The 25105-nt window shown below is 38.7% G+C and overlaps 1 protein-coding gene across 12 annotated transcripts in view; it reads left to right on the top strand.

The window, feature by feature from the left end:
- The window catches only part of LOC137191719 (focal adhesion kinase 1-like), a 65385-nt gene that overhangs the window by 20241 nt on the left and 20039 nt on the right, over positions 1–25105 (top strand). For 5 of the 12 annotated variants that reach the window (XM_067602046.1, XM_067602041.1, XM_067602047.1 and 2 more), the window contains 22 exons: positions 2508–2794; positions 2908–3074; positions 5559–5646; positions 6198–6277; positions 6407–6469; positions 6620–6674; positions 7026–7166; positions 7719–7796; positions 8454–8561; positions 9134–9251; positions 9600–9630; positions 10085–10155; positions 10571–10588; positions 11253–11309; positions 13452–13472; positions 15086–15183; positions 16060–16144; positions 16307–16407; positions 16607–16722; positions 17208–17308; positions 17488–17577; positions 17743–17947. In XM_067602046.1, coding sequence (XP_067458147.1) covers positions 2552–2794; positions 2908–3074; positions 5559–5646; positions 6198–6277; positions 6407–6469; positions 6620–6674; positions 7026–7166; positions 7719–7796; positions 8454–8561; positions 9134–9251; positions 9600–9630; positions 10085–10155; positions 10571–10588; positions 11253–11309; positions 13452–13472; positions 15086–15183; positions 16060–16144; positions 16307–16407; positions 16607–16722; positions 17208–17308; positions 17488–17577; positions 17743–17947 — 2135 coding nt within the window. In that variant the 5' untranslated portion in view covers positions 2508–2551. Of the gene's footprint in view, positions 1–2507; positions 2795–2907; positions 3075–5558; positions 5647–6197; positions 6278–6406; positions 6470–6619; positions 6675–7025; positions 7167–7718; positions 7797–8453; positions 8562–9133; positions 9252–9599; positions 9631–10084; positions 10156–10570; positions 10589–11252; positions 11310–13451; positions 13473–15085; positions 15184–16059; positions 16145–16306; positions 16408–16606; positions 16723–17207; positions 17309–17487; positions 17578–17742; positions 17948–22945; positions 23248–25105 lie in introns of those variants that run through there. The other 7 variants (XM_067602042.1, XM_067602049.1, XM_067602044.1 and 4 more) reach the window with 4 other exon arrangements.

Raw genomic sequence — 25105 nt, 5'->3', positions numbered from 1 at the left:
AAAGAGGCAACTGTAGGTCAAGCTGTTAAAAGTGCTGAACCAACTTTCTCTGGATCAGTCTCTATATTTCTTTCTGTGTTTCTTTCTCCCTTTTTTCTCAGTATGAAGTGATCTGGCTGTGACCTGAATGCAATACAGAAAAATGAAAGCACTGACTATTTGGTTGCAATGTTAAAAGCAGTGATTTTTCTGCTTACTACAGGCTGTTTAGGAGCCTGACCATCCGTACTGAAACAGCTATTACAGGCAGTGACTTTTGACTGAAAACAGTTTGTCAGTTGGATTTATTGTCAGTGGATTAGTGGAGGCATCCAGTAAAAATAATCAGACCTTTTGGCATTAAATAAACTGTACATGATGATGCAGATCAGTTTTAGACAGGTATTGTGGAAAAAGTAATTTGTGGTGGATTATGTTCCTGGTACTGGAAATAACCCATGAAATGATTCTCTCAGATTTGGTTTACTTGCGTCTCTTTTGTTACCACATGATGGCCAGAATTCACAGTCAGCTGAAACTCACTGGGGTGATGATGATTCAACAAGGCCTGCTGGGATATCCAGGAAGTCACAATACAGTATGACACAGGAAACGGCAGAGTGCGTATGTCAACACAAGGATAGGATGTGTGAGGATGAACCTACTGTAGAAAAGATGAGGTCAAAAAATAACCTATATGTGAAAGAAAGTTGGACAAAAAGAAAGAATTTGTTCTTGTTTTTCTGTAGTTCTGGTAGATTTTAGGTCCGAATTTGTTAGGTACTGACTGCAGTGTGAATATCATTCCTATTGTAGCCTTATACACTAGTCATATAGTTAATGTGAAGCGTGTTATGCTAGGACTTAAAATTGAACCATGTTTTTTTTTCACGAGGAAGACTGCTTTAAGGAGACTTCTTGTGTTTCTGTAGGCTCATTGTTGAGAATTTGTCACAAAAGAATTCATCCTGTGTTTAGGCTGTTACCCAACTACAGTAGACTAAGATTACAGTGTAAGAGGTTTGGAAAGGTCATTCAAACACCAGTATGTCAGGGAAAAATTTAGTAATCCTCCCACAGCAGATTTTAGGGTGTCAAACCAGATTTTAAGAACCACCTTGCAGTCATGCAGGCAGGTGAGAGAGGTAGAGATGTGCTTTAGAAAGACTTGAGTTTGGCTTGAACTGGTTGGACACATCCTGTTCACTTACAGAATGGTTGCTTTTAGCCGCTTGTTGTCAAACCAAATGCTTGATAAGATTAAATACCTGGTTGATTTAGCAGTTGACTGTCCAGTTTGACCGAAGTGTTTCCCATCGGTTGACAATTTATTTTTTAAACCCAACTGATTTATGTCAACTGTGTGTCCATTAGATCCCTCTAAAAAGACCTTGTGTCAGTATTTTTCTGGTTGACATTGACTCATTTACTGACTGACTGAAACACACATGTAGTCATGCTCAAGTGTACAGTACCAGTTGAAACCTTTGACTGGTACTGCATATTTCTCTGCTGTCTCACTACTATTATTTGTTTGTGTACTGACAGGTTTATTATCTGTACTCCACCTGGATTTGTTTCTGTGTGTGTTCTCTTTTATGGCTTTATGATTATTAATGTGAACTGTTTTGTGTTGTGACAGATGTATAAAGTGCAGTATTAATGACAGACTGGTGGTGACTGAGAGGCTGATTGAGTGAGCGTTTTACTATCTCAGCTATTCCCTCTGCTGTTTGTTTAAAAAGGGTTGATGAAGTAGTTTTCTTTATGTACCCTAATTGTCTTTTTTAGCCTGTTTTTTTTTCTTTGGCTGTGCAATCTCGGAACTCATCGGCTATCTGTCTGATGACGATTTAGCCTCTTGGGACAACGGCCAATATTTAAAACTAGGTCTATCTGCAGACTCACAGTATCTACATTACACACCCACTTGGTTAGGTTTAGCCATGAGCAGTAAGATGATTAGGGTTAGGGTTTAGGGTTCAGGGGAGTGTGCCATTACGGTGACAATATCAGGGCGGATGTCATGTAGTAAAGTGGGTGTGTTGTGTAGGTCTGCAAGGCTAGATCTTTCTCAATATTTCAGGGTTCTGGTGTAGCCAGGGATATCGGATAAGGGATATCAGAGCCGAGACTTCCTCTTCCATGCGCCGGTCATTGTCCGATTAGCAACTTTTTGTTGGTGTTTTAGGTCCAAATGACATGTCGGCTAATCTCTATAAACAGATATCTGTATAATAAATGCAGATAAATTAAAAAGCTGAATAGTCATCAGATGATAGACGATGGGTTCTGAGATTACTATCGGCAAATGCGTTCCATCTCTTTTGCTCTCCACATGGACTATTTACCTGCATGCAACCAAAGCCTGCTCAAACATGATATGTCAATACCTGCTGTGTAATACTCTTTTAACAAAATCAGATCATGAAATGAATTTCCAGTGAGGAGATAAGGCAAGTTGCTACCAATCAACTATTCAGTCACATTTTAACCTCTGTCTTCTCTGTTTTTCCCTCTGTTTTCAGAATATGACAGCCAGTTAGCCCCAGCAGGAACATCTGAGTCAGGCATGGCGTCGTCTTCCTACTTGGAACCCAACCTCAATCACTCCGCAGCGGGTGGTTGTGGGGTTAAATCCCGGTCTGGAATGCCCGGTGGTACCGGTGTTGGTACCAGTGGTTCTGCAGGAGGTCTTGAGCGGCCTCCAGGCTCCATGGACCGGGTTCTAAAGATCTTTCATTACTTCGAGACGAACAGTGAACCATGCACCTGGGCTAGTAATATCAGACACGGAGACGCTACAGATGTCAGGGTGAGACAGAAGCTAAATACAGAATATCGACACACCAACATTTCTTCTTTTACCAGCCTCTATCATCATCATTTCCCTGCTTCTCACTTCTTTTATTCATCTTTGTTTAACAGGGTGTTATCCAGAAGATAGCAGAGATCCACAAATTACGCTGTGTGTCTTCTCTTGGCCTCCGTTTGACCCATCTGCACTCTGAAGCACTCCATTGGTTACATCCTGACTTGGGCGTGTCTCACGTCAGGGAGAAATATGAGAAACAACACCCCCAGGAGGAATGGAGGTAGAATCACAACAAGATTCAATGTTTTTTGCTCACTGCCTTTTCCCACTCCCCATTATTTCCCCCTGTCCTGCTTTTTCCATAAGGGCTACCAAAGAGTATTGTATGTGTATATGTGCATATATATGTGCTAATATCAAGTAACAAGCCAGGCAACATAACATCACTTTATTCTTCACAGAGGAGGTCTAGGAAGCTGATCGGCTTGGGAGCCATTGAGCTGAGAACACATAAGTATAAACATGTCATCATGCCCTATTGGACCATACAGAAACTGCACTTGTTAAGGCTACAAACCTGCCAACCAACAGTACTTTATTAAGCCCACCATAAAATTTGGACTCAAGCTACATAACAAATGTTCCCAGTGAAACCATTTTATTCTTTCCAGGAACCATTGACCAAGACTGTGAAACATACTCATGGTTATTATTGAGTACACATAGTAAAAAACATTATAACCAAGTATGTAATGTTGAATTGTTCCCCTGTAACACAGTTCCTGTCTTGTTTTTCTTGAGGTTTAAAATTAACCCATTTATCTATGTCTCCCCATTGTGGATTGGGAGGAGTTAATAGCTGAAATGAGTAAGGGGCTTATGGTGTTAACTTAAATTGAAATGTACAAAGTGACTTCATTTCACAAGTGCATGACCTGCACGAAGGTACTATTCATTGCCTTTTATTGAATTGTTATGTACTGTGTAAAGCCGTGATGGAGCTGCCTAATGTTGCTCTGTAGGAAAGATGTTCTCTGTCTGATGAAGGGGAACATTTATTTGCCTCGTTATTTGAAAGCAGCTCTGTCCATTTTCAACTTAAACTCAACCTATAAATATACCAGCGTCAGCTCTTGAACATCCTCAGCTGATATTGTTAATAACCTTTCTAACAATTCAGTCTGTTGTTCTGAAGTTCATGTGTTACACCCATAGTCATTAAAATTGAAATGAATTCAAGATGAAGGAGTTGCCCACACCGCTTACATGCAGCGGAGGGGCACTGCAAGTTGTTGCAGCTCTTCCTCGGAGGGTGGCAGAGCTGCAAGCCCACAGGAGCTTCTGCTGCTGCCAAGCTATTGTTAGAACGGCAGCAGTAGCCCAGGGGATGGACTGACTCTGTCTCACTCCCTTGCGTGCTTTCTCCCATTCTCTCGTGCGCTCGCAGTTGCTCTTTTTCACTTTGATCTTTCTCTGCATCCTTCTTTCTCTCATCTCTCACATCTGTGTTTTCTTTCTTACTCGGTTCTTTCTTTTCTTTCCAACGCCATTCATTATAGAACAAGGATGTTTTATTCATTTCATCTTCAGCCTCGATTTCCTTTTGTTATCTAACTATAGGTCTGTAGCATCACAGCAGCTTGGAGCTCACTACTCTCCTGACCCATTTCTCTCAACTGTAGTCACTGCAATATGTCAGTCATAAAATAAAATCACTATAAACAATCATGGCCCATCTGGGTACTTCTACGGCACAGCTAACTGGCAAATGTAACAGCAGGAATCTCATTATGCTTTATGGTTGACACTTTCAGTTAGTTCACTGTCAGCAAAAATACGAGAGCACGTCTCACTGAGCCACCACACAGTAAGGTAGCTCGGTGAATAGAAAAGCCATCTTTTAACTTCAAGACTTGCTTTCAAGCTACTTTGTAGGCAAACAGCCACCCTGCTGTAGTGACTTTGGTTAAGAATCTACCCCACTGTTATTCTGTAGCCAACATGCACTCTCACTTCCCACGTCACGCATGACCATGACTAATTCCACCATAATACGGCAGAACATGTGTGGTAGAGCTGGGTGATTAAAAAGACATACTTGATATTTTAAGCCTTTTGATTTTATGCAATATATATCATAACATATTTATGCATTTTGTCTGAAACGACTTAGAGATTTTATAAAAGGAAACAATGACTAAAAATGCCATTAGATTTGAACAAGACACCATTGACCCCTACACACATTCTTTCATCAAACACAGTAAACATTTTAATATATTTTAGATAAAATAACATTTGAATACAAAATTGAAGTAAAAAAAACAAATGTTTCCACTGATTTTACATATTAAAAGGAAGTGGTGAATTTTCTTTCATATTGTAATATTTTACATAGAAAACAGGTATATCCAATCGGTTGATAATGTTTGACAATGTTTTAAAATCATTGCCTTATCGTGGGCCAACACTTAGATTAATCTAATGTTACTTTTATAGATTTTTTTTCAGACCAAAACATCATGTTTTTTTTAAATTGCTGTGCCTCTCGTCCCTGTTTTACCCCTATCTCAGCCAGAGTTGGAGCTTTAAATATACTGAGGTCTGTGTATGCGTCAGCCGTATGTGTGAGTAAGCGTTGCTCCTTCTGTCTCTATGTCTCACACAGGCGCTGCATTAGGATGCTACAGGTTTATTCAGTCTGTGTGTGGGTGTATGTGAGCTCTGTATGGTTATTTAGCCAAACTGTCTCTGTGATTCTCAGGTATGAGTTGCGGATGCGGTACCTTCCTAAAGGTTACCTCAGTCATTTCTCTGAAGACAAACCCTCTCTCAACTACCTCTATCACCAGGTGAGACACCACAGAATAAGAGGAGACAGAAATGTGTCTTTGTTTTGTTTTTGTTTTGTTTAAATGATTCATAAAGTGAGAACAATCTATGACTGCATCATTTAACTTTATCTAGAGCTACTTATTATTTACAGAATGATTGTTATAAAAAGCTATGCTGTAGGACTGGACAATTAATCAGAATTTTATCGAAATCACAATATGGCCCACTGCAATTTTCAAATCTCAGGAGGTGCAATATATGTTAAAGGCGAAATGTGTTTCAAAATACCATACAAAATAAATATTTTGTGCTGCAGAGATGTCCTGGCTTACACATCATATTCTACAGACTTAAGAAAACATCTTTTTTTGATGTAGATCCCTGAAAACACCATAATTACTTTAATATGTTTTCCAATTAAAATGAGAATAATGATGCAAAAATGAGAATTTCCTCTAATATTGCAAATCATATTGCAATTGCAGTAACAGTCAAAATAATCGCAATTAGATATTTTCTCAAAATCATTCATCATCATTCACTGTGCTGCTACACTTTGTTTCACCAGGTGAAGAGTGACTACATGCAACATATAGCCGATCAGGTGGATCAAGATGTTGCTTTGAAACTGGGCTGTTTGGAAATAAGGTGAGAAAATGCAGTTTGTGTATTCCTTTATATGCCACATATTATTGCTTTTTTCCAGAGTATTTTAACTAGAAATGTATTAATTAATCCTGTGTCTAAACCATCATCCTCTCTCTGTTAATTATACAGGAGGTTCTTCAGAGAGATGCCAGGCAACGCCCTGGATAAGAAATCCAACTACGAACTACTAGAGTAAGATTGATTTGATTGAAACATGTTTGTTTTCATTTGCTCCACACTATAAACTGCATTACCTCTGATTTTAATTCATTTTAACAAATTGTGTTAAGGTAAATATGCAACTTTTCAAAGATAAATGTGACGCTGTAATTCTTTTTTTAGGAAAGATGTTGGTTTGAGAAGGTTCTTCCCCAAAAGCCTGCTGGACTCTCTTAAGGTGAGATAAAAACACTGATGATGTAGTAAAGCAGCAGTGATTTCCATCTCCCTGAATAACTTTAGTTCCATTACCTAATAACAGAAGTGAAAGTGGCAGACATTTCTTTGGCAATTCCAGTTTGGCCTTGTCTGCTGGCTGAGCTGATGACTGTTTGACTGGTGAACTGGCAGGGACACCATCTTGACGCAATAAATGTCTGGCTCAATATCTGATTATCTTACTGTCTGGAATTAAGTTGAACCTACTGTTGTCACTCACAGTGTGCTTTGTCAGTTGTCTGTTGTGTCTCTCCCAGAAAGACAGTTCCTTACCCCTGCTTTTTTCCTCCCTCTGCTCCTTCTCTATCAGGCAAAGACTCTTCGTAAGCAGATCCAGCAGACCTTTAAGCAGTTTGCTAACCTCAATGATGAGCAGAGCATCCACAAGTTCTTTGAGATACTCTCTCCCATCTACCGCTTCGACAAGGAGTGCTTCAAATGTGCATTGGGGGTAGGACAGCACTCAATTCGTTGAGACAAATGTTGCGTGTTTAGATGAATAGTCCATTGACACATTTTCCCTACCTGGAACTTATTACTAAGTCATGGTGGTGGAGGGTAGTTAACATGCACAGGGTAGAAAGCATGCAGGGAGGAATCTCATCTTTAATTTAAATGTCTTGTCAGAACCATGCAAGACGAGGTTAGCAATAGAAGTTGCCATGTTTGTTTCACAGTCCTGCTCTGTGTCTGTGCCAGCACAACTTTACTGTGATGAACATGTTATAATGGTGATGTTACTGTACATGAAGTATATTGCATAGTCCTCATACTGTCCTCTGCAGTAACGTGCTATTAGTGTCATCTACATAAACCCTTCTTTAGTCTTATTTAATGTCAAAACTAGTAAAAACATATCAGAACATTAAAAATGTTATGTTATTACAATTATTAAATTTATGCCATTTTAGTTATTGTACAGCAAAATGTGACTTATAATGAAAAATGGCATCTGTGTTAATCTTGTCTTTCTCCCACTGCCTCTCTCTCTCCCTCACTCTAGTCTAGTTGGGTAATATCAGTAGAGTTAGCTATCGGACCAGAGGAAGGAATCAGCTACCTCACAGATAAGGGCTCAACGGTGAGTATGCAAAATCACAACTCACAACAGAAAATCTAACTTGGCACTCTGAATCCTCAGTTAGTGTGTTGCCATTTCAAAATGTACTTTCTTTCTTTTTTTTTTGATCATATGGTCATTAAGTCATCTATATGCTTATATTTCTGAACTGAAGAGGGCTTTCAACTGTATACTCTTATTTAAGATGATTGGAAGGCCACAGTGACAATCCACCATACTGCTGCCCTCTACTGGTTTGTTTTGTCTCTCCAGTAGACAGATTCTCTCATGTGTCCTCAGTTGTCCAAGTTGAAATTAAGTGTCTTGAAATGGCAGTAGCTAAGTAGTTTTTGTTACAAAACAGACAATATGTGCTGAAAAAATCCAGACGTGTGATTGTCGTGTGATGTGAATGTACTCAAATGATCTGGAAATATGCGCAACTGCATTGATGAGGTGCTTAAAATACGGGAGACAGCTGCACACTTATAACTCCAGTTCTTTAATGGCATTATGCCACCCAGTGCTCAGTGTTTATTGTTGTATTTAAAATGGGCTCATAGGAATAAAGAATAATTTCTCATCCATGTGCCTTCCAATTCACTTGAACGAGAAAGTGTGTCCAAGTGTTACAATGAATTAATTTTGATTTGTTTGTATCTGTCTTTGTCTCTGCAGCCTACACACTTAGCTAACTTTAACCAGGTTCAGTCCATCCAGTATTCTGCTTTAGAAGAGAAGGACAGGAAAGGCATGCTGCAGCTCAACGTAGCAGGAGCTCCAGAGGTAAAAAAAAAAACCCCCAAAAAACAAACACTCACAAACACACACGTTACATACTGTCATACTGTTTACATGCAGCGTGGTTCTTTGTGAAACACTAATGGACCCATCAAATATTTGGCTCCGTCTGCTGTTATCAGACTGTGAAATAGGAAAGTAAATGCTGCTTCTGCTTGTTAAACATTGTGGTTTAAGTTGTAGCACCACATAAATAAGCAGGACAAATGCTGTGAAAAGATGTAGAGAAAGAGGGAAACCGCGCATAGGAGGGTGAAGACGAGTGTCGCCATCTGTACTTGAGTGTCAGCGTAAGTGTGTCTGTCGAGAGCGGGTGTGTGTGTTCGCAGCAAGGCGTACTAGCAGAAAAGCATGTGGGCATATGAGTATCTGTGTAGGGATGTGTGTGTGTGAAGCATTGAATGTGTGTATATGCGCGCTGGTAGGAGACGTTATGCTTAATAAAGCTCTCATTGTGTCCAAGTCCACAGTGAAGCAACTCTCTGTCCCACTCTTACACTAATCCTTCTGTGTGTGTGTGTGTGTGTGTGTGTGTGTGTGTGTGCGTGCGTGTGCAGCCTCTCACAGTCACCACGGCATCACTGACTACAGCAGAAAACATGGCTGACTTGATTGACGGCTACTGTCGGCTCGTCTCCTCAGCTACTCACTCCTTCATTGTCAGAGTGCACAAAGGTAGGACACACGTTTTACATTTGAATGAATTTATACATCATCGTGTGTTTTGCTGCATTCTAGTGTTACAGTTATGTGGAGATAAATGATTGTGGTAATTTATGCATTGTTTAGATGGTAACAAAATGGCTAACATGTTTACCTCATAGCATAAATAGCACTCAGGGCTGAATTTGCTGTCAGCCATCTTTCAAACAGTAGTCAAGTCTGATTGTGGCTGTTGAGGCTTTATGCTTGTCACTTTGAATAACCAGCTCGTGCTTGGCTAGTCTTTTCTAAAAATAACTATGGCTGCGAAGAAATTGTTGTGGCTCTTACATGAAACCATGTGTTCATTTTGTCTTAAAGAGGGAGACAGAGCTCTGCCTTCCATCCCAAAGTAAGTCAACTCTTTTTTTTTTCTCTCTCTCTCATTAGATGCTTTATGAAGTGTCATTTTCCTGTGAGATCGGGTGTAGCTTAATTTCTAGTGATGCATAAGAGATGTATAAGAGCTTCAGATGTTTAACGGTTGATGCATAGCTCTTTATTTTTCACACACTTTGTTCTGCACTTCAGAAAATGTTTGAAAGGAAATTTGAATGTGACTTTAAACCCAAAACATGGAACGGATTAACAGACTAATGCAACATTTTAACATTTATTTATGACAGAATTTAAACTCCTTATATTGTCCATATCTATAAAACATGTTTCGTAATGTTTGACACACGTGACAGGATGCGGGAGGAGCCTTCATTCTTCTTCTGCAACTAAAAGTTCATCCTGAATAATAATTAATTTAGGTTAATATGGACCAAATACCAAAAATAACTTTCTCCTCTGTGGCGCAGAGTTTCAAATCATGAGAGGCGGATGGAAAAACGGATGGACGGAGTACGGACCAGAGCCGTCTGTGTCTCAGGTATAAAACCCAGTCTCTCTTTCTCCGTCCCTGTTGGTCTCTTTCACTCTCTGTCCGCTGCTCTAAATGTCATGACTGACAGTGACTGCTAAGAGTTAGATAAAGCGCTCATAGATATGAGTGTGTGCACCCTGTTTCCCCCTATAAAGCCTCATCTGTGTTTGCAGTGAGGAGTCCTTGTCTGGCCAGATGTCCACATGGAGAGCTTTAGTCACTGTCACTCTGTCTCCGCTCTGACTGTCTACTGACCTCTGACTAACTCACAGTTACACATAATGACCTTAAAATTACCTTGAATGTAGGATCAATGCATTAAATTATAGCTTATATGTTTTAATTTGATTTAACAGTAAAACTAATACCTTTCTCCCTCTCTTCTCTCTCCTTCTCTGTTTGTATCAAACGGTGCATGCAGGTCACACTAGTGGCGATGGTAAACAAATTCTTTCTATTAACCATCATAAAGTAGTAACATATAGGATTCCTGCTGTGTGTCTACATTTATCATATATGTGTATAGTATCTGTCTCTGTATCTGCCTGTAACTGTTGCAGCTTTATCCATGACTCACCCTGTTTTTTTTTTTTTCAACTTGTTTCTCTGGAAAGAACAAACCTTTCCACCCCTCCCTTTTCCTCTGTGTGTGTGTGTGTGTGTGTCTCTCACTCTCTACTGTACCTCACTCTTCTGTCTCCCATTCCTCGTGTGCAGCTGTTCTATAGTACATGAACATTTTACTGTAATCGTTACTGTAGTTGTGCATGTGTTTGGAGTCGGGTATGGTGACAGTCATTCGGAAAGGTACTTCTGTCTGATGATGGTGTGTTTCTGTTACTCTTGTTATTTTCACTCCTTTTTAACTCTGGGAAGGTGTGTTCATTCAGCTTCTTGAGTTGCATGCAGTAATTTGATGCGTTTATTTGTTATTGCTGTTTGACAGTGACGAGGAATATAATGGTAGTATTTCTACCTCTGGGTGATATAAAGCATCTTATATCGATATCAGGATAGGACAGGATGTGAGCTTGTCTCTTTTATCTATCTTTTCTTTATCACCAAGCGAGACTTAATGTTTCTTCACTAATTTCTCCTCTCAGAAACAGACGACTATGCTGAGATCATAGATGAGGAGGACACCTATACCATGCCTTCAAGTGAGTAGAAATACACAGACACACACACACACATACACAAGCACACAAATATTGCAGATAGCTCATATGACAAGTGAAGAGACAAAGTGACTGATCAGTGGATCTCATCAGACTCGCCTGTTTGTGATCATGTAGCGTACTGTGTTTGCGTATGAGGGTTGGTTCATGTGTGTGTGTGTAGGTGGGAAGGTTGCTAGGTTGGGTCACTGGGTGTCTCTCAGTCTTTGTGCTCGCAGTAAAGTTGGGTTGGGATCAGAGTGAGGAGACTCTTCTACTGTTAATGCTGCTCAACTTCATTTTCAATATATTTTACTTAGATGTAATTTTTCGTGGTCTTATCTTGAATATTTTTGTGCGAGGGCAGGTAATTCTGTCCCAAAACTAGATAAACAATCATCTTATTAAAGTATGTTAAAGTCAGATGAAAAACTAAATTCACCTTTTGAAAAAGATTTTATAACTATTGTCCTTCTCACATCAATATAAAGCTGAAAACCATAACTTTTCTCTACACATACAGATGAGCATTTATTTTTGCATTTTGAAATGTTTCACCTCATAATTGTTGATATCACTAAGCAGGTACCATAATCACTAAACACATTAAATATTTTATAACAGGAAAATATGTTGAAATGCTATAAATGAGCTGTATAATGTATTTCACCACGATCATCTATACTAGGTGGATTTAATGACTAATCAGGTCTAATTAAAAATTTTCTGATTGCAGCTTTGAATTGGATTGGTTGATAAAAAGAATGGCTGGTAAAACAGTGACTGAGGTTTGAATGAAACTACATTTTCAGTAGTCACATGTAGTAATCTTTCATAAAAGGGGAAACCACTGAAAGCACATACTGTCTGTATATTAATAGACCTGCAGTCTATTTGAGTTGTCACAAGATTCAGAGAGAATCACAACTTCCTCAAACTGATTTGATATGTTGTGTAACCAAAATGTCTGTTACAGTTAACATTTTTCAAATATGTTGCTACCATACTACAGGACTATATGAGTGTTCAGTGTGACAAATGACAATGTGTCATTATTTCTGTATGAGAGATCAGTGAAGAGGTTTTTCTGCTCTAAAAATGCTTGATGATTAGTAGTGAACAGCTATTAATCATCCCTCTGAATGAGAAAGGTATTTCTATGCTGCTGTTGCTGCTGAGTAGTGCCTGCTCACCAGGTTTAGGACTGTTGTTTTTATTTAGCTCACTGCAATGCTAAATAGTGGCAATGTTCAGAGGCAGCAGAGATGGGCGATATCACTTTCAGCTAGGATGGGCAATGCAGCTGGCAAGTTGTGTGAAAAAATGCCCATTTAAACTGCCTCAAAATGTTGCCTGGATATCATAAGCACATGTTGTTCCATGCAACCAAATTCCAACATGGCTTCTGCTTTTTGACCATTCATAAATTGCCTTTCACCTAAGTCCTGTTGACTTACAATTTTAATACAGAAACACATTCTTCGAGAGCAAGCTAGTCAAACAGCGGTAACTGTATATAACTACAGATAACTCTAAAACACCAAAGAGAAGAAACCTCACTGTATCCCTGCTATTTACTACTGTTAAACATGTCACATCATTGTCTCAGATAAATAAATGACTGATTTAGTCAGAAGATCAATACACTTGTATACATAAGTCAGCCAAGGTCACGTTTAGCTGTTCATGTTCACACTGAGCAGTTTCACTCTTTCAGTGTCTGTTTTGGTTTTGTTAAACAGCAGGTTGCCAAGCAACAAGAGGAGTCCGTTTGGTGTTTAAGTTGTGTTTGTGTTTTAAAACACAACTTTTACATATTGTTTACACTAGCAATGGGTGGCCAGTGGTGTGTGTGTGTGTGTTGCTTTGTTTTGCTCTTTGTATGTGCACAACAAAAATTAACCTTCTTCAAAAAGACATACTAAAAGGCTTTAAATATCCTAAGTTATATTACAGACACAGATACTACAGTATATAATAACTGACATTCAGTACCTCTAACTTGCTCTCAGCTGCGTCACTGTCACATCCACAATCACAGCAGTAGTTGTAGTAACATTGACATAAAAAATAAAGACTCCAGTAACAATGAATGGATCTCACAGCTAGTTATTTCTGTCTCCTATCACTAACCCATTTTCCCAGAATACTATGGACTAGATCAAGGTAATGATTGGAACGTACCATAAGTCTGGTTGTATTGTGATGGCACTTTGATTTGGCGGTTGTTGTGATCCTTATTTTACGTTTGCTTGCAACTGTAAAATAAAATTCTGAATTTATTTGTGTATCTGTACCCTGTTGATTTGACCCCTGTACCTCTGTTGATGTTTGATGTGCTGTCAGTTTGGTGGTAGCTTCAGAACTGAGTCCCAGTTAATGGACATTGGTTCTTTTTGTGTATTTTGGATGTTAAAGAAAAAAGGGTGGAACAAACCTTTTTTTTTTTAGTTAGATGTAGAAGTTAAATCAATACCACTGGACTTGCAGAATAATGCAAGCATAGCTGTTAAAAACCCATTTACTGCTTAGGGTAACAATAACATGGCAAGAGTTCAATAAAATGTTTTATGTTGTTCAACCATGCAAGTTGACTCAGTGCATGTTCCTGTTTACAACTTTGGCCTGGAGGAAAAAAGGCAGCGAGGGTTTAAATAGATATATATATACTATAACATTATAAACCCAAACCACTAACAAATAGGGTAGTCCCACTCCATTGTTAACCATAACGCTTGACTTCTTTAAGATCAAGTTACATGGGCGACATTTAGAGGCAAAGCACACAGGCATTAATTACGTGCATTTTTGTCACTGTACTGTATATTATAGCCCATTTCCACATTTAGACCATTCCCACAAAAGACATTATTGTCCAGGATAATTGTCTCTAAAAGTCGCGCATATGTACTGGACATTTCACAACAGTGAAACTTACAAAAAGAGGAGTCAGACATTTGTCAAACCGTGTAAACTGACACCAATATCTCTATGTATATCCTATCCATACAGTTCACTATATTATATGGACAAAGTCAGGTCAACAGTGTCATGCCTGTCAGGCAAAGCAAACCACCAGCCTCTCAACAGCCAAAATTCATGGTTTCCTTGACAGAAAATATAGAATGAAATTCACCAAACAAGGTATTTGGACCAAAAACACTGGTCCTATATCAACTTCCTGCCAATTATGTCTCACATTTATACAATCAACCTGACTTTATCCATATTCCATTTGGATTCATGTAGAAATTTATGTTCATATACACACTGATTGTTAACTGGCTGTTGTTTGTCTGTGTTACATGGCATGTCCGGCTGTGGTTTGCTGATGCTGTTGCTGCATGCTGTTGACATCGAGCTCTGCTGATCTGCTATAAAACCAAGCTTGCCAGAGTAGGAGTTTAAACTTTATTAATACAAGATAGTTTTGGTTTCAAATAACCCCCAGCAAAGATGACATCTCATAATGTTGCACACATGACGTTAATCAGTTTGTTCTACACAGTGTGGTGGAGTCTCCTGCAAATATTATGAATTTGCCGGAAGAAATGATCCACACAATCAGTTGTAAATGATTTCTCAGCAATCAAATGCAAAAACAAACAAACCCTGCACGCTGTAAAAAGCTCGGACAAGCTTGGTTGATGCAAAGCCTGACTAAGAAGTGTATGTGTGGGTAGTGGTGTGTGTGTTTGATCTGAAGGTCTACTCTGTCTTCATTTGTGTGTCTGTACTGTATGTGTGTGTGTTCATGTCCATGTATATTGTGTGTCTAGCACGTGACTATGAGATTCAGCGGGATCGTATTGAGTTGGGACGCTGCATAGGTGAAGGCCAGTTCGGAGACGTCCACCAAGGAGTGTACATCAGCCCGGTAAACAGCCTCCCTTACACACACACACAGAGCATTATAAAGCTATAGTTGTAAGCTCTCTAACACTCTTATGTGTGCTGTCCATCTTTTGCTACATAAATTGAATGTGTCACAGGGACCCAGTCAGTGTGTGACTCAGCATAGATGCATTAGGCACACAGCACACCCCTAGATATACAAAACACCAGGGGAACATTCTTATTGTTATCAATGACGGTGAATTTATTGAAGGCGTAGCTGTAACGTAGCTTTTACTTATGGTATGTTAAGATCTGAATAATCTGATGAGTATAGCCTTCTATAGATGATCCCCTACCTACAGCTTTAGGGTTTGATTGGTGGGGAAAAAGCAAATCCATACAAATCTTGTGTTAGTCATTCACTCACATGACACTCTGCTCTGTAGATACAGAACTGTAGTTCATCTTCTATAATAAATAATAAAATTCTGCTTCTGACTCATAATACACATGCTGGTAATCCTCTCCCCTGTTGTCTTTATCTCTAACACTCCCTGCAAAGTCAATTTGAAGCTAAGCTAAATAGAAACCAAACTTAAACTCATATCACAATAACGGCACATGTACAATATAGTTGTAACAGAAGAACATTATTGGTTTATCACAGAATAACTCCAATATATTCACAAATCTCTGACTTTGATACAGAAACACATAATATAATGTAAATGAATTTGAATAGACCTTCATTAAAATAAATAAATTTAACTTAAGACCTCAAATAACTTTAATTTTGAGTTTCCTGCCTGTCTATTGAGATATGAGTGGACAGTGGATATACTGTACTTTATGTAGATAATTCAGTTCAGCTGTGATGCTGCCACTGATTTTGCTTCGGTGTATCTGTATCTTGCAGGAGAACCCAGCGCTGTCTGTGGCAGTGAAGACGTGTAAAAACTCAACGTCAGACAGCGTCAGGGAGAAGTTTCTCCAGGAAGCATGTAAGCTCCTTGTGTGTGTGTGTTTGTGTGTGTGTGTGTGTGTGTGTGTGTGTGTTGGTCACATGTTACCTTCCAGCAAATTTTCATTCTCAAGAATTTGCAGGAGCCCTTCAGTACAGAAAAACCTATTTGTTAACTAATCGTCTTCTTCTTTCTCCGCAGTGACCATGCGTCAGTTTGACCATCCTCACATCGTGAAGCTAATGGGAGTCATCACAGAGAATCCAGTCTGGATCATCATGGAGCTCTGCACACTCGGAGAGGTAAAACACCGATTAGTATAAGGGTTTACGTTATCTATTAGTAAATCACAATCTTTCTGTTTCTGTCTGTCTCAGCGCTTTCTTCTGCTTTTCCTGCTTTCTCTCTCCTTGTCTCCATCCTCTGTTTTTCCCAACATCACTGTTGCGCCTTCTCTCTAACATCCTGTCTGTTTTTTTTCTCTCTCTCTGTCCTCCATAGTTACGTTCATTCCTGCAGGTGAGGAAGTACAGTCTGGACCTGGCCTCTCTCATCCTGTACTCCTACCAGCTCAGCACAGCACTGGCTTATCTGGAGAGCAAACGCTTTGTACACAGGTATGCAAGAGGGCTTCCCAAGACTGCGATATACCATATTATTTAAAAATTATAAATGTTTGAGGTTAAGGTTATAGTTTAGTAGAAGTAGTTAGAAGTGCAAAGTGATCCTTCATAGAATATTAATACATATTTAATATGTAATAATAATGTGGGACAGCCAGATCTGCAATACTGTTTTTTTGCAAGTACAAACCACAGCCTGGTTTTGCCACCTACTGGAAGCTTTATGTTGAAACATGTATTCTGCTAAAAAATGGAGACATAGTCTGATATGGTGGGGAAAAGGTTCCTTATCCTAGTATATGGGTGCCCATAATGTCAAATCTGCTTGATTGTCTGGTCAGCTATTTGATTGAAGGATGGTTTCCTGATGGTTTAAGGTAGCTAGTACTACTAACATGACATATGTAAATCATTTATTAAGGTTCTCATTAAGTAGAATAACAGAATAAATGTACATGTTTGTATGTCTTTCTCTTCAGGGACATAGCAGCGCGGAACGTGTTGGTGTCTACAGTCGACTGTGTGAAGCTGGGGGACTTTGGTCTGTCACGATACATGGAAGATAGCTCTTACTACAAAGGTAACAATAACAACTCCATACACACACACACAGTGTGCCCATAAATACACCCTCCACAATTTTCATCTAGCTGTTGTTGTTCTGTAACATCACATGGAGCAAAGCTCCGATATTATTCATCATGTGAGCTGAACTGACCTGTGAAGTGTAACACAGTTCCTCTCGTCCCCGTATCCCAGCGTCAAAAGGTAAACTGCCTATTAAATGGATGGCTCCAGAATCCATCAACTTCAGACGATTTACTACAGCCAGTGATGTCTGGATGTTTGGTAAGTTTGTGCTGTTTTCTTTATTTCTGTGTCAGTTTTGTCCTCATAATGTAACAGTAGGTTTTTTGATTTCAAGTCAGCTTCTGTTTTAGTTTTACTCTCTCGTCTTTGCAGCATCAAAGAGCTCATAGTGGTTGTATTTTGATGTTTTTTGTCTTTCCACAGGCGTCTGTATGTGGGAGATTCTTATGTACGGCATCAAGCCTTTCCAAGGTGTGAAGAACAACGACGTCATTGGCAGGATAGAAAACGGCGAACGACTGGCTATGCCGCCTCAGTGCCCACCTACTCTCTACAGCCTGATGACAAAGTGTTGGTCGTATGATCCCAGCAAGAGGCCGCGCTTCACTGAACTCAAAACACAACTGAGGTATTTAATCATATGTGCTTTGAGAGTGTATGAGAGTCTCTGTGTGTGCATCCTGCAGCTTTATGTCTTTCAAATGTTTGAATTAATCTTGAAAACGTTATGTGTGCATTTGCCATTTTTTGTCCTTTATAGTAGGTTTGGGGTGTGGTGGTATGAGCGAAAGAAGCACAAAGAATAACATGACTTATAGTAACAAAGATTCAGTTTTACATTTATTACATTTATTAAATTTGCTCATAAAAAGGAATGTTTCTACCTAGACAGCTTCCCACTAAATCACTCTGTAATACAAAGTTTCTGCACAAGGTTGATAATAGTTCCAGTATTTCAACATTGTGTAATTATACGTGTCAAAATTTTACTTAGTCTCTGTCACTATCTTTTAAAAGTGAAGATGTGAGTTTTTCATCACTGCGCATGTTTTTACTTCTACTATAAGTTAGATAAAGGAATTTGTCAGAGTAAATGATGTTTTCAGATGAAGCATTTTCTTACGCCTCTCTAACAGCAGGTGTCACTGTCTGTCTGAATTAATCACAGGAAACTGACCCGATAAGTTGAGCAGACAAAGAGCTACTGTACAGCAGATATTATATGTTTAAAATTAAATGACATACCGTCTACCACTACTACTACTGCCTTAGACCAGGACTAAACATTAGAGATAGAATGACTGAAAGAAAGACAGTCACAGCTAAGTGGATAACCAGTAAGCAGACAGTAAGCAGATCTTATTTTTATTTTTAGATGACAAAGTTGATCATATCTGTGTCACAAAAGGGAGATGTTTTGTGTCTGCCCTGATTTAAAGTAGTTTGCATCACAATATTAATTGTTAATTTTAAACGAGGGAGGGGATAAGGAAATCATTTCTATATTTCAACACTGCTGTATTTAACTTTGTATTTTTGACTCTTAACAACAGCTGTGTGAAGTATTACATTTTTGTCTCCTCTTTAGCACTGTTACACTATGCTGTACACTGCAGTCCGTTACAGTGACACAGTAGACAGTGATATTTTTAATGAGGTTAAATATCTGACTTTCACATCCATATTGGGTGAACAATGTAGTATTTCTAGCATTGTTTTTACCCTTTGGGAGATCCATACCAAGAGCTACAATTTCTACATGGTCTATCAAACACGGATTGATATTGTTTTTCACATGAAATGTGCAGGAGTACAGAGCCAAAACAAAGCCGTACAAATACTTTACAGACTGCACTGCACTTCCTGTTTGGGCTGATGACATTATTGTTGGCACCGTAACAGAGATGTGATGATGACAGAGATAGATTAGATGAGATATCTCGGCCACACCTTGCTTCCTTGTTAAATGATACATTGCCTCATTACCAGCTTTGCCTGGAGACAGATTGGCAAAGAGACCTTATCTATCAAGAGACAATATGTCGGGCATGTTGTGATCAGATAAGGCAGAGTTAGACAACACTATTTGCAATTTAAGAACAAGATGAATAAGCCTCAGAGTAATGTGTCAGTGTGATATTCCCCTTTAAACAGGAAGGGTTTAAGCCTATATTCATGAGTCATATAATGTCATACTTATGACTGAGCGAGACAGTTGAAATGTTTTATTAAAAGTACTGAGAGCTGCGCTAACAAGATAATGTACTCAAGCAAAGACCAAAAGAAACCATTGTTTTTTAAATCTGAATAACACTGATTCATGGTGTCATCGTCAGTTGCTGGGACAGAGAAAAAGAGAGACTGTGTCTCTAAGCAAGTAAAAAAACCGATGGCTCTATAAATCTAACATGTTTTATAATTTATGCCAGCCAGAGTAGAGTTGGAGTATGTGATTAATGCTAATCATTGGATGCTAACAGCCAAATTGCCGTCAGCAGCACTCAGATTTTATTTTCCCCCAACACGGATGTAGAAAAATAGGTAAACCACCTAAATCAGGTCAACTTTTTCTAAATGTAAGATATGTTCATGTATTATAATAACAACAGTTTAATAGGATCTTGATTTTGCTTTTTTCATGTAGGAGTATCTGAGACTTTCCCACTGACAACTTGAAAAATTAAAGTAGGTGAAGTAATATTTGAAATTTACTTGAAGAAAGAACTGAACAAGAGTCGGCACTGTATCTTTTTTATCAAGGTTCACTGACATTTTCTTTCTTTTTTGTTGTTGTATAGTACAGTAGGGGCAGAGCTTTTCCCAGCCACCATGACTCAACAATTCAAAATCATTCAGACATGAACAGACCTGTAGTTTTTTGGAGGTGATGTTTCAGCATGGTCTGTGATGGCAGCATAAATCATCATAACAGGAATACTGCCCGTGCTAATAAAAAAACTACCATGAATTTTAGATGGTGAGTTGAGCAAAGGTGAAACTTTGTGACTCAGATTTTACATGAATTACGGGACCAGTGTGTAGCCTGTTCTGGGCTACTGTAGAAACATGGTTGGCCTCCATGGAAGGCAACTCGCTCCCTATGTAGATATAAAGTGCTCATTGTAAAGTAACAGAAACACAATTCTTATTTTCATGTGATTATACACAAATTAAAACATACTTATGAATATTATATTCCATTTCTGCCAAGTCCGTTCCGCTAGATGCCACTAAATTCTACATACTGTTCCTTTAAAGGGACCTATTATGCTTTTCCTTATTTTCAGTCATATATAAAATGTTACAATGTTGGATGTTCAAATTAAACATGACCAAAGTGTCAAATAATGAGGTAAACATATGTAGAAGTAATCTCTGTGAGCAAAAAGCACCAGCTTCAGACTGCTCTGAACGCTCAGTTTCCGATGTTTTTCTCTACCTTCAGCCTGAGCCGACATCAACTTGTGGCGGATTTCCTTATATGGTCATCTGACACAAGGTCACTGCTCCACTCTGCCAACATTATGGCATTTTTCCATTTGTTTTGAGGGTATTCCCATTGAGCCATGACTCAAGTGGAGCTGGCAAGCTGTGAGTGTTTTTCCATTACACAGCACAGCAAAGTAAAATAAGATGCTTACCTGTTGGAGGTGTGCTGGTCGTCTGCAGCTCTTCATCAGACATCATCATCACTGGTTATTTCTGCTTGTGCTATTCCTCCCTGCATTATTTCTAAATAATCCACTGAACAAAGAGCTCCAGATATCTCCATATGTTGTTGTTTTGACCGGTTTTTAGCACAGCTAACAAAGCTCTGCTAATTCGGTTAGGAACATGTTTCATTTCCTTTAAATTCTTCAAGATAAAAGTCTCCCATTGTTTAGTCATTTAGTCATTTAAAAACTTTTAATTTGAATCAGTAAAGCAGGAAACGTTAATGTTGGGTTTGCATCCTTGGTAACTTAACACGACTCTGATATGTGCTGCCCTGAGGCTGAACTGAGGGGCTGCATAAAGGGCCAATATAAGATAAATAAGGACTTTTGAACTGCAAATCATGCAAAGCTACTCTAGTGGAGTCCAAAAATAAAAATATAGAGCTGGAAATAAGTATAATAGGTTCCCTTTAAGTAACAACAGGGCCTCAACTCAGACCACACACCACTGAAAGATGTGATAATTGTGTAGCATGCTTGCTTGCTTTTTAAAAATCTCTTCATTAAGTGATCCTACTTGTCCACTAAATGACAGTTTTCTCATTTTTAAACAGATAGGGATTGTCCTAGATGATTGACCACAACTGATTCTGCGGAACAAAGATGCTTTTATAGCCCTAGTCAATGTTAAATCACTATCTACACACAGCTATTTAATATGATGTTTTTGCTTATTATTAACAATCTATATCTGTTTGATATCTACATCTTAAGAGTTTTTTTGTTTTTTAGGTATTTACAATTGAAATGTTTTTTAAAAAACTGCATGTGAGTGAGTGCAATTATCTAAAAATATTAGCACAGTAGTTAGTAACTTAGTGTACATCATGAAGAAAGGAAATGAGAGAGACTCTTTCCACATTATATGTATTCACACAGTAGCATTTTTTACATCACTCAAAACTAATTCAACTGCAGAAAACTGGATCTGATGTCCATATATTTTAGAGTAATTTTTCCATTTAACATTTCATCACGAATGCTAGGGTTTGAAATGTTTTTCTACATTAAAAACTCATAATAAAACAGAGGTGTAGTACTGTAAGTTCCAGCAGCACAATAAGATGCCATCATTATTTCCTTCAACATGCACACTCTCTCTCTGTCTCATTCTCTTTCTCTCACACACACAGAAACAGGAAAATAAGAGTGCATATTTAACTCCTGTGGTTTTATGAGTTTGTTTAAAACCAGCATGACTCACACCTTAAATTCCACCACGATTCCTCTTCCAATTTTCTTCATGTCAGCTTTCCTCGCTCTTCTACTTATTCTACTCCTCTTACTCACTCTGTTTCTCCTGAACTCTTTCACCTTTTCTTTGTGTCATCCTGATCTTACTTTCTTTATTTATATTTTTGGATCCAAAAGCATCATGGAGATCCATTCATTAGTCTGACACATTTACAGTATGTTTGTGGTTGTATGTCTTACTGGTCTGAAAACCCAGTGTGGAAAAGTACATGTGAACTGCATTTGGGTGTTAAGCTGACAAAATTAAGAACATTTATTCTAATTGACTGTGATATAAATGGCATAAAGCAGAACTGAGGAACCCTTAACGTGCCTCATCCAGTGTCTTGGAGACCAAGTCAATATTGACAATGTTAACTGTAGTCACTGGCTATTAATAGGAGAAATCATGCCATATTCATGCCATATAAGGGTATATGATTTAGTTTACTTTGGTCTGGCCAGCTTTTATATCATAATATCAATTATAGGTCTCTCCTGCCAAATATGCAGCTCTCAGCTACTACTACAGTTTTCCTAGACGGCAGACCAACATGAGTGTGTGTGTGTTTACACAGTGGGCAGCTGCCAGGAGCTATAGCTCTCCAAAGAGCAGAGAGAGAGAGACAGAAAGAGAATGAAAGAAGGAAGGAAAAGGCAAGCAGAGCTACTGTAGCGCTGTACTCCCATAGCTAGCGGACCAGGGCTTCTTATTCTCAGATCAGATTATCCAGATAGTGACGTTTATGTGTGGTGAATAGGCTGTAGTCTAGTGTTCAGCTGCGAAAGAGCATACTTGTGTCATCCTGCCAGGAGAAGTGGATTTAATCTTTTTAGTGGTGCAGTTGTTCATGTTGCTCTTCAGTAGTACATCAGTGCTGAGTGCTGCTCATCCATCAGTGTTTTAGTGGCTTTGTTATTTTCTTAAAAGGGGTTGATTGGATATACTCTGGTGCTATTGGATTGGCCTTGTCTAGAGGTAAAGTATTGTCTTTTTTTCTCATAAGACCTTAAGTAAGGTTGTGGTGTCAGACTATAATACAGCAAAAAGTTTATTCTTCTTTTTCACAACTCTAACTGGGGCTGTGTGTACCAATGCTCTTCAACCAGTGGATGCAACAATATCTATACGTTTCGTCTAAAGCTGTTTGGGAGCGGCCCTTTTATATACATCCTAAATATCATTCATGGTTGTTTTTGAAGATCAGTGGTAGATGGATTTCTTTTTTCTTTGTATGTTTTTCTAAACAAGGATGTTGAAGGTCAAGATTACGGTAGCCACGAAATGGGATTTGCTGAACTGGAAGGGATTTTGTGTCCACTTCAGTAAGGTGGATGCGTGGTGTGTTTTTTGCATAATTGTGAGCCACTTTGCCTCTCTTTGATTTATAATGCTGTAAAGATAATATAATGTAATTTCAGTATTTAGGCCACATCTTTTAAATATAGTCTGCTTTTGTTCTGAAGCCTTTTGTAAATTTACTTCAGCTATTACTTCAAAAATTGTATCTGTATTTCAAAATTTCATGTTTCAGTCAAAGTCAGTTAAAAAAAAAAACATTCAGCAGTGATGAATATTCCACCAAGATTTGTCCTATTGACACATATCTCTGCATATAGTCTTTAAAACTACATCAGTGTTATTATTGTGTGGATCTGCCGCTGTGACAGCTTTAACAAAGTGTGATTGAGAGTAGAGGCCACATGGTATATGGTTTAAATCTCAGTGCTCTTGAGCCCAGATATCTTTATTGGTGTTGTCCATCCGCCATCAGTGGAGGTTGTATTGGGCAGCTCTCAGGTGAGAACTACGTGAGAGTGAGGCAGGGCGTTTCTGAAAAGTCCAAGATTGTGCAGTTAGCCAAGCCTGAGTAAATAAACTCAATAGGCCTTGTTTTTCCAGGTGGTGGCGTGAAGAAGGGGAGGGAGGAGATCGCTAGGGTTGATGTGGCCAGGTGCTGAGGTTGTCGTCATCACACGTATTCATACATGATGTCATTTACTGTTAAACTGTGAGGCACGGTTCGCAGATTTATTCATGCCTGGATTCATTTGGATCAATTTCTTACGGGCTGCCTTGTTAAATGGACTTTAAATAAAAACGTTAAGGACACAAAGTTGGAATGCAGCCACGATGTTTAGACATCACTTATGAAAGAAAAATGCTTTCTCAAGCAGTTATATGGTTAGTTTTTTGTTCTTTTGATGAAAGTTTTTGTGTATTTTAATAATCTAAATTAATCTAAAAATAAAAAAATGTGTAGCAAAACTGAGCTATCCTTTACAATATAATCTTTATTTCCTCCCTATTTTAAATCCACTATTAGGCTGAATAGCATAGAAATGGACTGACGTGGACAGGTGCAAGGACACACATACACACAGACGGCAGGAAACAACAGAAACAGGAGGCTAATGATGTTACTAGAAATAGCACTCACCCTTGTCAAGGAGAGGAGGGTAGAAAGAGTCTGTGTGCTGGATTGTTCAACCACTCTGTTTTCTGATTCGTGGAACCATCAACTCTTCAGCACCAGCACGTTCCTGGGAATCTGGGTTTTGTTTAGCAGAAGTTTCACCAGGGGACAGGTCAGTAAGGGTCATTGTAGTGAGTAAAGACAGTGTGTTCCTCTTGGCTACATTAGAACTAAAAGCGCTGAGTTAGGGGCGTGGAAGCCTGCTAAACCTCAAAATGATTCAATCTGCTCTTAAGCAATATTTCTCAGATTTACTGGTTACTTGCTGGAACTAATATTCCTGACGTCATAGCAGTATCAGTAGTTACTGTGAATTCACAGTGAAGTGTAACATTAGTATGACTAAATGTTGTCTTTGGA

Source organism: Thunnus thynnus, chromosome 10 (genome assembly GCF_963924715.1).
Source record: "Thunnus thynnus chromosome 10, fThuThy2.1, whole genome shotgun sequence".
Classification (NCBI taxonomy): domain Eukaryota; kingdom Metazoa; phylum Chordata; class Actinopteri; order Scombriformes; family Scombridae; genus Thunnus; species Thunnus thynnus.
The sequence above is the reverse complement of the archived record's forward strand: the minus strand, read 5'-3'. Positions and strand labels throughout refer to the sequence as shown.